General features: G+C 42.4%; 1 protein-coding gene across 1 annotated transcript in view; it reads left to right on the top strand.

The window, feature by feature from the left end:
- Positions 1–16,763, top strand: part of Dnah3 (dynein axonemal heavy chain 3) — a 172,271-nt gene that overhangs the window by 23,418 nt on the left and 132,090 nt on the right. Inside the window, exons 10-15 of the mRNA XM_031388102.1 lie at positions 1,296–1,475; positions 6,043–6,179; positions 7,822–7,927; positions 9,220–9,398; positions 9,858–10,042; positions 11,222–11,345. Of these exons, the coding sequence (XP_031243962.1) occupies positions 1,296–1,475; positions 6,043–6,179; positions 7,822–7,927; positions 9,220–9,398; positions 9,858–10,042; positions 11,222–11,345 (911 nt within the window). The remainder of the gene's footprint in view (positions 1–1,295; positions 1,476–6,042; positions 6,180–7,821; positions 7,928–9,219; positions 9,399–9,857; positions 10,043–11,221; positions 11,346–16,763) is intronic.

The raw sequence follows: 16,763 nt of genomic DNA, 5'->3' as shown, positions 1-16,763 counted from the left end.
TTGCCAGTGGTAGCTCATTGTTAGGTCTTTGAGAGTGAACCTGCAAGAATGAAAGGCTAGTTGGGCCTAATTAACAGCTTTGTAAAACTGCTTCAGTAAAGAAGAAATATAAATGTAATGCACGAAGCCCTGGTTTTCAAAGCATTATAATTCCCCACCCCCAACTCCCAAGATTTAGACAGCCTAAAGATCAAGGGAGAATATTTGAAAGCTTATACTGTGAACCTATTTCACCTTTAAAGTATAGTGAATATTTTTAAATTCCCTGATTATAAAAAGGTCAAATTCTAAGCATTTTCCCAAATAAAGTAAAAGCCCATGCCTTTTATCCCTTTTATCTCAGTAGGTAGAGGCAGGGGCAAGTAGACCTCTGTTGCTCGAAACATATAAAAGCCAACGATGCTGAGTTTGGGCTCTGACACACCCTGAGGTGTCCATTTCCAAGCAACAGTGGAGGTGTGCATCTACTTTCAAGACACACAGGAAAACAAAGCAAAATAAAATAACTTTTACGTCATCTCATGTGTGGTATAAAATTCCACACAAAGAGAGAAGTAACGTATTTGTTTGAGGGAAGCTGAAATTTGTGTTTGATACACTTCCAGTCTTCCCTCAGTCTAAAAAGCTCTCAAGCCAGCCATTTAGACAAGGCTCTATAGCTGTATGAGGGCCGCACTGAGCACTGTAGTTTATGAATGGGGTCTTGTGTTACTTTACCTCACAGAACCTCCTGGATATCCCGTTATCAAGGCTTCTGTTTAGGGAAGTTTACATTTTGACAGAAATGCTCCATGTGTTCAAGTTTATTGTCGTTTTAAGTATACAGGTAACTTAAGTATACATTCTTTTCGATTCAGTCAATATGTTTTTATTAAGCACCTACTAGGTATTAATAGCTAGCTGTCTTAGGCATTTTGAAGCAAAGAGATGAACAAGACAGATCCTCTCCTCAAGTTTACAACAGACAAGATAAAGGGAAGGTGAGAATTCTTCTAAGTGGAAGGTAAAATAACATGAGAGAAGTAGAAATATGGAAATTCACAACTGAAGAAAGCAGGGAGACTTACAAGAGATTTTTTTTTTTTGAGATAATTTTGAAGGGCAGTGGGGATTTAGAAATAGGACAGGAGACCTGGATTAAAATAAGCCATCCTGTAGAAAGGCCTCGAGACCTACAGAAGGCATAAGTTCCTGGCAGGGTAGACGTAGTTTAAAGCATGCTGGCATCCTTTCTCAGTTCTTCGATAGCACTATGAATGGATATCAGAACCTGGTATAACTTGTGTCTCCTAAAGGATGGAAACGATTTTAAGGAGCCTTACCAAGAGATGGACTTCTTTATACCTCAGCTAATCATGATTAAACTTGAAGTGGATGATCCCATTATTGTCTTCAATCCAACTTTTGATGACTGCTGGCAATTAATAAAGAATTCCTTCTTGGAAATTATTAAGAATTCTGATGGGATCCCCAAGGTATAGTTTTTGCCTAATCATTCCTTTATATTTTTATATTTGAGTTTGTTACTGAATAATCAAGTGGCTGATTGCAGCATCATGGTCCACGTGGTATTCCGTTAGGCAGATTATCTTTGGGATTCATCCCCAGTGCACCTCCTTGTTTTGAGGAAGATTGATATAGGTCTTTCCTACATCTCTCCTAACTTTCTGCCTTTGTCTGTTGTCCCCAGAAGGAACAGACCCTTCCCCAGGCATCCTACATGGGTTAAAAATTCACTGAAGATAAGCTGGCATGAATGACCCAAGATTTAAGCAAAAATAGATATTTCATTGTGTTTTGAGGTTCCATGGGTTTGTTTGCCACTGTAGAGCTCTAGAAAGAGAAGAAAACCCTTCCTTTCCTGGCTCAAGCTCTTTATTTTGAGATTCTTTTCCAGAGTGAATTACAAGTAAAATTTGTCTACTAGGCAAGATGTCCACATGACCTAACATTTTTCCATTTCCCTTTGGGTGGTTGGTATGACAAGAGGACCCATGTCTAGTTCCACATAGGAAAGGGACCTATGAGATCTCTGTTTCTGTCTCTCTTTCTCTCCTGTCTCTCTCTGTCTCTGTCTGTCTCTCTGTCTCTCTATCTGTCTCTCTCTCTCCCTCCCTGGCTCCCCCCCTCACACACACACACACACACACACACACACTTGAAGCTAAGGACCTAAATGCAATCACCAACAGCTGTGTTAAAGCCAGGTGTGGTGCCATGTGCCTACAGCCCTGGCAATGAATAGATATGTGGAGACAGGACTGAGGCTTGCTGCCAGCTTGAATTAGCAAAGTTAGTGAGCTCTAGATTCAGTGAGAGACCCTGTTTCAAAAAGTAAGATGGAGAACAATAGAGGAGCACGCATGATTTCAGCCATGCCCTCTGTACATACAGGCATGCACCATACACACAGAAATGAAAAAGAGTTGGGTGAAGTGGGAAAGGAGTCTCACACATACACACAAATATGCACACATGCAAACACAAACACAGAGCTCAGGTTTATGGAGAAGCCTGTGACATGGAGACTCTAATTTTACCAGCAACCCCTGTGCTTGGAGTTTTGATATCAGCCAAGCTTGGTTGAACACGGAAATGAGTGTGTAGAAGGGGAAGGAGTGGGCACCTGTCCTATAAGCAACATCCCTATGAAGGAAATGAAAAAGAAGACTGTAACTTGAAGAGATAAGTGTAGGGCTGGGGACACATGAAGTACATACCCCTTGAGTCTGTGTCTCTGCTGTTGATTGGCTGTGTTTACAAGCAGCTGGAGCTGGAGAGTCAGCTCTTTGGCTTCCAGCAGCACACCAAACAGCCCAGCAGGAACTGGTATTAGACTGAGTGTTATAACTCCAAGATGATATACTCAGAGGTCACAGTTTGTACCAGGTTGGAAAGCCAGCCCTGTAACAAATGGTGTTGTTACTAGACTATGGAAAGAAACCGCAGGCACTGAGTTCTCTTCTAAAATGTCTGCAGCACCACCTTCTTCCCAAAAGCTTGGGCTTTTTGTTTTGATCTTAATAGCAAAACTTTAAGTGATAGTCCTTAGGGTTGAATGTCTATGACATACATATAAAGCTAGAAGCAGATGAATGGACATCTCCTACACCCCTGGCCCTATCAGGGATTACAGTTGAAAAAGTTTCAAGTTGAAATTAGCTTCAAGTGTGTGTGTGTGTGTGTGTGTGTGTGTGTGTGTGTGTGTGTGTGTGTGGTATGTGTGTGTGTTAATGTGTATGTGTTGTATGCATTTGTTTATGCGGGGGTGGGCATATATCTACATAAGTATACATACACATGACACATGTGTGTGCTTGCTTGTCTATGGAAGGTAGAGGTCAAATGTCTTCATAATCTATGTGGACATTATTTTGGTGGCAGAATCTCTCACTGAACCTGGAGCGCTTCAGTTCACCTAGGCTGGTTGGCCTGTAAGCTCTACCTGTCTGCCTTGCCAGTACGAGAATCACAGACACATCATTGTGCCCAGCATATACATGGGTGCTGGGGATCCAAATGCAGGTCCTTGAGCTTCTGTGGCAAGCCTCTTACCCACTGAGCCATTTCCCCAGACCCCAGTAATAATTTAAAACATAAATAGCATTTGAGCTGTAAAAAGGAAAGCGAACCAGTGAGAAAGAGTTACTGGAGAAAACCAAAATAAATTCTGAGCAGTACAAGGCAGGAAGACAAGGCTGGTGTAGTCCAGACTCATGTGAAAGGGGTGAAGACGATGCAGGAATCAAAGCTGAATGAAATGAGAGGGGAAGTGGAACACACAGAACAGCTGTGGGTGTCTCACCCATGGCACCACATTACCTTTACATTCTAACGTTTCATTCTTTGAGGATTCTGTATATGTATACAATGGAATAGAATCTACCCACACTCAGTTTCCCCTGTATCTCTCCTGTGTTCCTTTCATTATGAGGAGAGTGCATACAGGACTATGAAAAGGAGCTGCGTGGCCAGGCTTTGTCTTGATGGCAGAATCCACTCAGTCAGCATTGCAGGCAATACCAACATCAGAGACATGCATGGGGGGAAGTCAAAGGGTGCAGAATCAGAGAGCTGAAAGGATAGGAAGAAAGTAAAAGTCTCCTGGAAAGAAAAGGGTCATTCTTGCTTCCATTTCAAAGTATCCACAGGACATAGGAGAACCTCTGCATTCAACCCCACAAGAAGAATTTCTTTCTCTGACTCCACAATTCCATTCACATGGGATCTATTGAAAGGCCTGGGGGGTGTCAGCTGTGCTTCCCTGGGGCTTCTTTACCCAGGCCCTGGACTAGTGGCAGTCTTGTCTCTTGCTTTCAGGCTTTGCCTACAACATATCCACAACAAAGAAGTTGTCCTGCACCAGGCTAAAGCTTTGGGTCACCCAAGAAGGACCAAGCTCACATGTACTCATTTCCACACTTTTTAAACTGCTGCTCTCTCTCCTAAAGGGCAGATGTGTAATGTATAAGGCATAGAACCTCAGAGAGCAGTCTGGAGATCTTTGCTGAATCGACTCACCAAACATTTTCAAAGCAGACAAGGCCCTGTGATATGGTAGTGAGTCTCTAGAAAGGACTCTACAGCCTGCAGGAACCATGAACATGAAAATACTCAGGAACACACATGAATATACTATTAAAGAGTTGAAGAGTTTGAACTGCAGAGGTGACCCAGTTATAAAGTGTTTGCACCACAAACAAAACTGGGGTGGGAGTGTGCAAAGACAGGTGGTTCTCCAAAACACTCTGGTTAGCTAGCTTACCTGATAAATGAGCTTCAGGTTCAGTGAGAGACCCTAACTCAAAAATAGCCCTGTCTCAGGCTGTGTAGTGAGTGGCACATGCCTGTATTCCAAGCGCAGAAGCAGGTAGATCTTTGTGAGTTCTAGGCCAGCCAGGGCTACAAAACAAGAAAAAAAAAACCCTGTCTCAAAAAATAAAGTTGAGAGTGATCAAGAAAAACAATCAATATTGACTTCTGACCCCTGTGAGCATACACCCATACCTGATACACACATGGGCACACAAATGTAGACATACACCAGAGAGACAGAGGCATTGTTCTTTTATTTGTTCTTGTTTTTCTAAGCCAAGTGTACAACACAGCACCTTTCTGTTTTATACAGATGAGAAGTTCAGTGAGCAGTGCTTTCTTTGGGGTGCAGTGTTGGTTAGTGATGGAGTCAAATTTTGAACCCAGTCCCCAGCTCTTTATTGAGCACTTACTAAGTACAAAGCTCTTGTTAGGCCTGAGAATACAACAATGCACATGTCAAATAAAGCTAGCCACTTAGGTTGCTGGGAAAATAGCTTAGTTGGTAAAGTGTTTGTTGCCTATGTATGAGGACCTGTGTTGGATGCCTGGAACCCATGTTAAAGTTAGGCATGGTGACACATGCTTGTAATCCAAGAGCTGTAGTTGGGTTGCAAAGACGAGAAGTTCCCTTGGGTTTGCTGGCCAGCCATTCTTAGCCTAATAGACAGCCAGGTCCCAGTAAGGGACCCTGTGACAAAAATAAAGGTAGATGGCTCCTGAGGAATAACACACAAGGTTGACCTCTGGCTTCCACATGCACCTGCACACATACACACACACACACACACACACACACACACAAATACACATACACACATAAGCATTTACATGTGAATTATTCCCTTATGGTATTTATACTTCCGGGATCACTTAGAATAGCTTATTACACAGTCATTTAATTTCAAGAGTGATGAGTACCAAGCAGACCAGATGGTGAACATTAAACACAGAAACCCACATCCTTTGGGAGCCCAGAAGAATTCTCTAAGAGCATGAGACTGGAAAGGAACAGAAACTGAAGGAACAGAAGAGAGAGAGGAAGTGGAGGGGGAGAAGGAAGATGGAGAGGTAGAGAGGGTAACAGGGCAGTTCCACCACTAACCAAGAGGAAATAAAGCAAAACTACACATAGTCCCCGAGTCCCAGGACAAGAGCCTGTGTTGGAAGCGTTTGGCTTCTTATTTCTGTGTGAGTTCACACCTAAGAGTGAGTTCTGTTCTTCAGGTGGAGTCCATACTCTTCCCAGACTTGAAAGGCTACAACATGATCCTTGGAACTGTTGATCCTGAAGAAAACCTTGTTTCAGATTTTTTGAATCAGACTTTAGAGGTATTTAAGAAAAATCAAGTTGGACCTTACAAGTAAGTTGGTTTCACCCTCTCTTTAGAACGGAGTTGACTATGAGGCTTTTAGCGTTCTTAGTCATCAGTAAGCAGTCCCTGCCCTACACAGACCTGAAACACATAGATAAGAACACTGGGTGCTTACCCGCACTGTATGACTGTCTGACTTCCTCCTCATTTTACATCCAGGAGAGTATAACTCTCCCACAGCGAGGCTGAAATAAATAGGAAAGCCAAGATTCAAATTCAGGTGCAGATCCTGCTGGTCTTTAAAAAAAAAAAAAATCCATATCCACAGGGCCATTGGACATTTCTGGAATTTAGAAAATTAATATTCCTCCAAGATCTGGGACAACAAACTTATTTCTCTTATGAAACTTGTAATTGTATTTCAGGTTTTGTTTGTTTTTTTGTTTGTTTTAGAGTCAGGTTTTCACTATGTAGCTCATCCAGGCCCCAAAACCATGATCCTCCTGCCTCAGCCTTCTGAATAACAGGATTGTAGGTGTGCACCAGCACACAGAGAGACCCATGAATGGCCACAACCAATAGGCTCACATCAGTGTAAGACAGCTTTCCACATGAAATGTTTCCCTCTAAACGCATCTTAAGTTTGAAAGTCACATGATGAGATTGCTCTAAACCAATGATCACTCAGTTTGCTACTAAATGAATCTGATGCAAATGTGTTTAGTTCACAATTCTGAGGGAAGAATTCTCTGTTGTGGGGACTGAGACCATCTTGTATATGGTGGGATGTATAGCAGAATACTCAGCTGTACCCATGATATGCCAAGAGGAACTGCCCTGCTGTGACAACTGAAAGTGTTTCCAGGTGTGGTCAAAACCCTCCTGTGGAGCAAACTCCCTTCAGTTGATAACACTGCTTTATCTGTGAAGAAATAAGTCTCATGTTTGGAATCCTGCCCTGGTGCATTTTGTGTGGGGGCTTCCCTGCTCGTGGGTCTTACACATCCACTTCTTTCTACACTAACAGCAGTGTGATGGTTTCTCTTTAGTCCCAGGGTGTCTGTGGGATTGCTTGACACTTGGAATGTACCTCAGGGCTCCACCAAGCCTTTCTGTATGCTTACTCAGTACCATCTTTATGTTAACCCAAATTTATTTTTAAATCAAAAATTGGGAGAGAATTACCATTCCTGCATGATATGAAAACAGATGAGCCTAATTCCATATGCCGTAGGTTACCTAATTCCAAATTTTCATCTGAAAACTAGGCATAGAATTTGGGGGTTAGAAGGAAAGCTGGGTGCTGATGCTTACTTTACATTTACTCTAAGTCAGCATAGCATTAACTATTCTACATATCTTACTATAGTTAAGGTTTATGATAACTTTATAAAATGTGGTTTATTATAATCACCTAAGATAAAAACGCAATGCTGGTCTTAAAAAAAAAAAAAAAAAAAAAAAGACAAACAGCTAAGTATCTTCTCTAAATTTGTGCACCAAGGAAGTCACAAAATTGAGATTAGAAGCTAAAATCCTGAATTTGATTCTAGTTATATTTCCATTCCATTGGTCTTTCTTGGTTTGAGTTCATGTTTTAAATGCTATTACCTATTTTAGTTCCTCCCTTGCCCATCTAACTCATTGACCTGTGTTTGTGCGCTTTATGTTGTGTTCTTCAACATGAAAGATACTTAAATGTATACAAGAAGTATGATGACTTGCTGGACAACATGGCAGAGCAGGGCATCAGTGTATTCCTGAAGGAAAAGCATGAAATTGAGGACTTTGTGATGGTAAGAGATGCCACTTAGAGTGTCACACTCTGCCATGGACTGGAGTTTCTTACAGGGTCCCTTGTTCCACGGGACGATGGGTTCTGGCCAGGTGTGCACAGGATTCGGCTTTGTCAAACATACTCAACACAAGTAGTGTGGGATCTGAGTGTATTTCTCAAAAATGATATGAGGCTTTCACAATCATTACAAAAGAGAGAAATGAAAAATCTGGCAGCTCAGTAGTCGAGGTACCTCTGAGGCCATCTAAAACACACTAGGTCTAAAACAGCAGCCATCTCTTCTGGACTGGTGCAGCACCCCTGGCTCCAAGCATGTTCCAGCAGCATGGCCCCGTCAGAGTGGCGGTGGGGGGGGCGGGAGGGTGGGCTGCGGGTGCACCAGCCAGGAGGGTAGAGGCTCGAATCTCAAATCTTTAATGCTGAATGCTTCAATCTGGAATGCTCACTCTCTTGAATCTCAACTGGTGCTGCACCCCCCCCCCCCCCCCGGGCCCAAGCACTCTGGGCCTGAGGGGGGAGGGGGGTGTGGGGGTGGACGGCTACGGACTGCATGAATCTAAGTCCTAGTCCACCTAAGTTCTGGTTCTAGTCTGAGTTCTAGTGAGTCCGAATGCTGAATGCAGACTGCTGAATCTAGAATGCTGAATGCTGCTGACTGTCTCTCACACATACACTTTGCTCAAGGTTCTGCCCATCCTAGGTAAAACGCTCACTATGCAAATCTTTTGGGGAAGTAAAGACAGACACGTCTCTTGCTAATTCCTAGCTGCAGTACTTGACTGAGAATGAGGATTTTACTTGACCTTGCCCTGGGATAAGTCTCTCATTCTGTAAGCTTTAATGCCCTACCCACAATGCTGGAGGCAATTAGTTTGGATGACTTAACATTCCAAGCCAGGGTTTGACTAGAACTTTGGAACGTTGGTGAAGGTCCGAGAGAGCAATGTCTGAATTTTCTTTTTCTAGCTGTTAAGAAATGATATCTTGGTGGGCCCCTAGCACACAAGTATGAGGACATATCTGAGCTACCTCTGAGTTTGGGGTGCCAGGCGACAGACAATGCAGAGGCAGGAGACTGACTTTCCTTAAAGTTTATGCCTCAAATACTGCCATCACTCAAAGCCTGTGTGGCAACACTCTGGTCATGTGCTACAGTCAGTTTGTTGAGAAGTCAGTGTTTTGTTACAAGCACCAAGCTTAGTGTTGAACTAGGATTGACCAAGGGGAAGGCTCTGGGCAATGGGTAGAACTCAAATAGTGATTAAACTAGGAATGTGCTTCTTTCTATAGAGTATCAATAGCATAAAAAAGAGAAGAAATGAAATTGCATCCATGCACATCACCGTGCCTTTGGCCATGTTCTGTCTTGATGCCTTGTTCCTAAATCATGACCTCTGTGAGCGAGCCCAAAATCTTAAAGACCGTTTGATTCAGTATCAAGTGGATGTAAACCGGGAAACCAATACCAGGTACAAAAATTCTAGGAAAAATATCAGGCTGTAAATATGGCTTAGTGGTTAATGCTCTTGCCACACAAGTGTGGGGACTAGAGTTTGGATCCCTGGAACCCACATACGTGCTATCTGGATGTGGTATGCCACCTGTATTTTTAGCTTAGAAAGGCAAAGAGGCAATGGAGGATGATTTCTCACATCAACCACAGGCCTCCAGGTGTAAATCCAGATGTGCACATTATGATGATGGTGGTGGTGATGGTAAGGATGGTGGTGGTGGTAGCAATAGTGATGATGATGATGGAGGGGATGGTGATGATGATGATCGTGATGATGATTGTGAGGGTGGTAGTGTTGGTAACGATAGTGATTGTGATGGAGATGATGGTGATGGTGGTCATAGTGGTGGTGGTGATGGTGACAGCAATGGCAATGTTGTTGATGGTGGTCATGACCATTTTTTTTTCTCTATAGCATTTGTAATCAGTATAGCACCATTGCTGACAAAGTCACTGAGACCCCTGCCAACACAGCAGAGCTAGTGGCACTCATTGAATACTTAAAGAAATCCAGTGATGTCACTGTGTTTAAGCTCAGGAGGCAACTCAGAGATGCAAGTGAACGGCTTGAGTTCCTGATGGATTATGCAGATTTGCCCAGTAAGTCTGTGCCATACATGTGCTCATGCATGCTTGTGTTCCTATCTAAATAAGTAAATGTGCTGTATCCATATTTTGTTATATATGTGCCCATGCATGCTGTGTTCCTATATAAATATGAAAATGTGCTGTATTAAAAAACTTGGGAGAAAATAGATTCATAGCAATCCCTCTACCTAGGATTAGGAAGGCTGCTTTCAAAATGCCCACATCTTAGACACATTAATTCATACTCTTACACACAAGAGTTTGAATCTTATGAATCTTATTGAGCAAAAAGAATACACATCTAGATGCTGTCCTGTAGTTTTTAGTCCCCTATATTGGCATCTAATGCCTCATGTCCATGGACAGTTATCAAATGCAGAATCTTATGATAAACTGATCATTTCATTTGTCTATAATCTTAATATGGTCCTACCTGTGAAAGTCTAGACCTGTTTCTGTATACTTTAGAAGGAAAAAAAGTTCAAGGCCCTTTAAGCCCCTTAAAGGCTTTTTTGGGTCAAGTCAGAGTTTTAAAGTAAGGACTAAACTACAAGGGAAAAATTCCTGTTCTTCAGAAATCATTTCCAGCTGAAAACAGTTATGAACTATATGGTCCAAACTGTATTGTGTTATGGAGCATGGACAGAGACTGGAAATGCAAAGTGACCGCCTAAGCAGCCACCCACACATTCAGACGCTGTGCCATTGTCTACATGGAGACATGTTAGACTCTCAGTGCATCTCTACCTCCTAAATCCACAAGGACATCATTAACCAGAGCTATGATGGACATGGTGCATATATAGCATTGAAACTGTTACTGCCACTATTGCAGAGGAGGTGAAGTGCTAAGAGGTAGAGAAGAGGAACCCCATTCTATGTTTATAACTGTTCTCAGAAGCCAACCAGGCAGAGTGGTTACAGCATAGGCCTTGGGATTGGTGGGCTTGGACTTGAAGTCTGTCATGGAGCAGAGCAACCATGGCCATGTAGATTCACTGCTTTGTTTTCCATCTGTGAAAATAAGAAGAATAATGCTGTCTGCATGCTAGCATGGTCTCTAGTAAGTGTCCAGTGAACAGTGAGGAACCCATTCATTTTCTGCCACCCCACAGAAGTGGGACTTCTGATGACCCTTTACTTGCTGAATTGATTCCCCACACCCTGCAGCAGACTCTGTATGTTTTGCAGATGAAGATATCAAACTGAACAGCAACCTGTTCCTCTGGCCTGACCAGATAGAAGATGTCTTTGAAAATAGCCGAAATCTGCTCATTAGCAAGAGGGATCAGGCAGAGATGGACCTCATTAAAAGGTACAGGGAGAGCCTGGGGTTACTTTGGGAATGAGGCCAGGTTTTCTAAACAACCACGTACTCTGAAGGTTTCTGGTTCTTTCTAGAACTCCCCACAGAGGTGTGTGGGCAATGGTTGAGGGTTTTGGTCGAGAAGGAAATCAGGAGTGCTCTCCCTCAACTGCTTCACTGTACTAAGCCCGTCCTCCCTGGTTTGGGTATTGAGAATGGTACAGAGAGAGAAAGACAAAACAGTGGCTTATAATAACAACTTCCACAGGAAAGAGAATGGAAGTGTCAAGTCACCCTTCCCCTGGACACCCAGCGCTGTGAGATATCAGGACAGGGAGAATAAAGGCATGGATGGGGGCTGAGCCACTGTCTGTTCTGCAGCGGCTCCTGTTCAGTGCTAACGCAGCTGTAAAATGTGTCCCCTCATTCTGTGCCCCAGGCATTCGCTATGGGCTTTTACTATGTGCTGTCCTTTGTGTATCTGGCGATGAACTTAACGTTTTCACACAGCAACAAAGAACTCGGAAGACTCAGAAGACCTCCCTACCTAGAGCTGTGTTCCAATCTAACTAGACACCGTCTTTCAAATCCTGAAACTTAGCCTGCTGGGCAAACTGATTTCTTTTTAAGTTCATAGATTATGTCTTGATGCAGTTTAGACTTTCAGAAAAATTGGAATTTTGTGGAAAAACCCAAGGAATTCTAGTATATCCCCACATACAGACAAATGCAGCATCTCCCAGGCCTGCACAGTTAAGGTTAACCAGAAAGCAAAGACAGTTTTTGATAGTCGAGTGAAGAAATCAATGATATTTTATCATTTCCTTGAGCTTCACATCTGTCATCTGAAAAGCAGGGTACACCAGATTCTACCTCACCATGCTGAAGGGATGGGGCAAGATGTGCTGATTATGCCCACCTCAAATCTGGTGCATGGTGTGAGCATTCCAAAACTATATGCTTCCCCCTCCTTTAACAGTAACCTCTGTTGGCTGAAGAATGCTTTCTAATCTCCAAAGCATTGTGGGTGTGCTCTCAGACTATTACAGTAATAGCCAGGCATGGCAGCACAGGCCTTTGATCCCAGCACTCAGAAGACACAAGCAGGCAGGGTGTTTGTGAGTCAGAGGCCAGCTTGCTCTACATAGTGAGTCCCAGGACGGTCAGAGCTACATAGAGAGACCCTGTCCTTAATATAATAATGAGTATGAGGTGTGATAGGAGACAGCACATGTGTGGGGACCAGCTCTGGGAGGAGCAATAGTGTTACTTGCAATGTGGGAGGAGTCTGGGCAGGGACTCACTTGGAGTCATCAGCTTGTGCTGAGCTCTCACAACAGAGGCTCAGGTCTCCCCTCTGTAAATGTTGACTGCCCTTTGTTCCACGTCAAACCTGAGCAAGGGAGGCTGAACAATGGCCGTATGCTTCTCTATCTTCTATGGAAACAATCTTGCCACATCTTCAAGGTAGCAGACCTCACTATCCAATTCACATCAATTTTGGGGTTCATTGTCAAGCACTCCCCACCTCCTGCTGCTGTCTTGTCTTGCCCCAGTGCCTGAGAGGCTTACTTCCAGTCTATAGCCCCTTGTTCCATTGCCTGTTGGATCTAGGCTGGGCTCTGGCAATGGTGAGTCCTTCAGGAAGCTGGAACATGACAAAAGGGCTTTCTCTCCTCCCTTGCCCTGTTTGGTCCCGGGCACCATTGCCAGCATCCCTCTGAATGTCAATGCTTGCTCTTCTGTGGTTCTAGTTCTTTTTGTCCCTTTGGCCACAGGGGTCATAACAGCTTCCCTTCAGTGCTAGTAGCTAGTTAACCTTTTGCTGTTTGTGTTGGCTACGTTTGTATTATGACCACACATCTTAGCAGGCACAATGTAAGAGGATAAAGATTTATTTCAGCATGTGCTTTAAGAGGACTTGAGTCAATTATGGGGGCAAAGTGGGGCAGAACTGCTCAGAAGTGTGTGATAGAGGCTCTCTGTGCCATGATAGACAGTGAAGCAGAGAGAACAGGGCAAGGACCAGGGGCTGGGCCATAACCTTCAAAGGCTACTTCTAGTATCTATTTTCATTAGGGAGGCCTGGGCTTCTGAAGGTTCCACTTCCTCCCAAAACAGCTCCACCAACTGGACACTCAGCATTTAAAATATTCTGTGCTGGACTTTATAGACCCAAAGCAAAAAAAAATTTTTTTGATGTTTGTAGAACACGATTTTAATATTTTCAACTGTTAATATTCAAGAAACAGAATAATTATTTTAAGACATATTTCATTGTTATATCTGCCTTCTCATTTCTGATTTTACTAATTTGGATACTGTCTCTGTGACCTCTAGTTAGTGTGGCTACAGGTTTATCTATCTTGTTGATTTTCTCAAAGAACCAGCTCCTGGTTTTGTTGATTCTTCATATAGTGCTTTTTGTTTCTATTTGGTTAATTTCAGCCCTGAGTTTGATTATGTCCTGCCATCTACTCCTCTTGGGTGTATTTGCTTCTTTATGTTCTAGAGCTTTCAGGTGTTCTGTCAAGCTGCTAGTGTAAGCTCTCTTTAGTTTCTTTTTGGAGGCATTAGAGCTCTGAATTTTCCTCTTAGCACTGCTTTCATTGTGTCCCATACGTTTTGGTATGATGTGTCTTCATTTTCACTAAGTTCTAAAAAGACTTTAATTTCTTTCTTTCTTTCTTCCTTGACCAAGTTATCATTGAGTAGAGCATTGTTCAGCTTCCATGTGGACTTTCCATTGTTTTTGTTGGTATTTAAGACCAACCTTAGTTCACAGTGATCTGATAGGGTGCATGAGATTATTTCAATCTTCTTGTATCTGTTGAGGCCTGTTTTGTGACCAATTATATGGTCAATTTTGGAGAAGGTACCATGAGGTGCTGAGAAGAAGGTATATTCTTTTGCTTTAGGATGAAATGTTCTATAAATATCTGTTAGATCCATTTGGCTCATAACTTCTGTTAGCTTCACTATGTCTCTGTTTAGTTGCTGTTTCCATGATCGTCCATTGATGTGAGAAGGGTGTTAAAGTCTCCCATCATTATTGTGTGGGGGGCGATGTATGGTTAGAGCTGTAGTAAAGTTTCTTTTATGAATGTAGTTGCCCTTGCATTTGGAGCATAGATGTTTGGAATTGAGAGTTCATCTTGGTAGATTTTTTCCTTTGATGAGTATGAAGTATCCTTCCTTATCTTTTTTCATAACTTTTGGTTGAAAGTTGATTTTATTCGATATAGAATGGCTACTCCAGCTTGTTTCTTGGGGCCATTTGCTTGGAAAATTGTTTTCCAAACTTTTACTCTGATGTAGTGTCTATCTTTGTTACTGTGGTGAGTTTCCCATATGCAGCAAAATGCTGGGTCTTGTTTATGTATCCAGTCTGTTAGTCTGTCTTTTTGGGGGAATTGAGTCCATTGATTTTAAGAGAGACTAAGGAAAAGTGATTGTTACTTCTTGTTTTGTTGTTGTTGTTGTTGTTGTTGTTGTTAGAGGTGGAATTATGTTTGTGTGACTATCTTCTTTTAGGTTTGTTGAAGATTTCTTTTAGGTTTCTTGCTTTTTCTAGGGTGTAGTTTCCCTCCTTGTGTTGGTGTTTTCCATTTATTACCCTTTGTATGGCTGGATTTATGGAAAGATATTGTGTAAATTTGATTTTGTCATGAAATATCTTTGTTTTTCTGTCTATGGGAATTGAGAGTTTTGCTGGTTATAGTAGCTTGGGTTAACATTTGTGTTCTCTTAGGGTCTGAATGACATGTGCCCAGGATCTTCTAGCTTTCATAGTCTCTGGTGAATAGTCTGGTGAAATTCTGATAGTTCTGCCTTTATATGTTACTTGACCTTTTCCCCTTACTGTTTTTAATATTCTTTCTTTGGTGTTTTGATTATGATGTGATGGGAGGAGTTTCTTTTCTGGTGGAATCTATTTGGAGTTCTGTAGGCTTCTTGTATGTTCATGGGCATCTCTTTCTTTAGGTTAGGGAAGTTTTCTTCTATAATTTTGTTGAAGATATTTATTGGCCCTTCAAGTTGGCAATCTTTGCTCTCTTCTATACCTATTATCCTTAGGTTTGGTCTTCTCATTGTGTCCTGGATTTCCTGGATGTTTTTGGTTAGGAGCTTTTTGCTTTTTGCATTTTCTTTGACTATTGTGTCAATGTTTTCTATGGTATCTTCTGCCCCTGAGATTCTCTCTTCTATCTCTTGTATTCTGTTGGTGATGCTTACATCTATGACTCCTGATTTCTTTCCTAGGTTTCCTAACTCTAGGGTTAGGAACAGGGTTAGTGTCTCCCTTTGTGATTTCTTTATTGTTTCTACTTCTGTTTTTAGATCTTGGATGGTTTTGTTCATTTCCTTTGCCTGTTTAATTGTGTTTTCCTATAATTCTTTAAGGGATTTTTGGGTCTCCTCTTTAAGGGCTTCTAGCTCTTTACTTGTGTTCTCCTGTATTTCTTTAAGGGAGTTATTTATGTCCTTCTTAAAGTCCTCTATCACCATCATGAGAAGTGAATTTTAGGTCTGAATTTTGCTTTTCCGGTGTGATGGTGTATCCAGGACTTTCTATGGTAGAAGAACTGAGTTCTGATTATGCCAAGTAACCTTGGCTTCTGTTGCTTATGTTCTTATGCTTGTGTCCAGCCACCTGATTATCTCTAGTGCTACCTGCCCTCACTATATCTGACTGGAGCCTGTCCTTCCTGTGATCCTGGTTGTGTCAGAACTCCTCAGAATCCAGCTGTCTTTGTGCTTCTTTGATTCTGGCATCCTATGATCCTGAGATCCTGGATCTGTCAGCGCTCCTGGGAGTCAAGCTGACTCTGAGACCCTGAGATCCTGGCATGATCAAGCTCCTGGGATCTCAGGATCCTGGGTGTGTTAGAGCACCTGGGAGTGGAGCTTCCTCTTGGTGTTGTGGGACTGGCTGCAGAGTTTGCACCCAAGGTCTGCTCAGGGCACTGGCCCAGACAGGAAGGAACCTATGCCATTGGTTGGGCAGAGTTCCTGGATGCCCCATAAAACCTTTTAAAACCCAAACTGTATATAGTACTGTTAGGAGTCCTTAGCTGAAATTTTGAAGTTCTTATTTTGTTTTTTTGTTTGTTTGTTTTTTCAAGACAGGGTTTCTCTGTGTAATCATGACTATTCTGGAACTCACTCTGTAGACCAGGCTGGCCTTAAACTTGGAGATTCACCTGCCTCTGCTGCCCAAGTGCTTCGATTAAAGGCATGTGCTACCACTGCCAGACTACTTACTTTGCTCTGCACAGTGAATTCTATTTTGTGCAAGAACTGTGGCCAATCACTACTATTAAATCCCTCTTTTATCTTCACTTGGACCCCAACATAACACAGACATTACATTGTGCTAAGCCATTGTGCAAAATCACAGAGGATAATCATGGTAATATTTTCATG

The sequence above is a fragment of the Mastomys coucha genome, unplaced genomic scaffold (assembly GCF_008632895.1).
Source record: "Mastomys coucha isolate ucsf_1 unplaced genomic scaffold, UCSF_Mcou_1 pScaffold21, whole genome shotgun sequence".
Classification (NCBI taxonomy): domain Eukaryota; kingdom Metazoa; phylum Chordata; class Mammalia; order Rodentia; family Muridae; genus Mastomys; species Mastomys coucha.
This window is presented reverse-complemented; position numbering and strand designations above follow the sequence as displayed.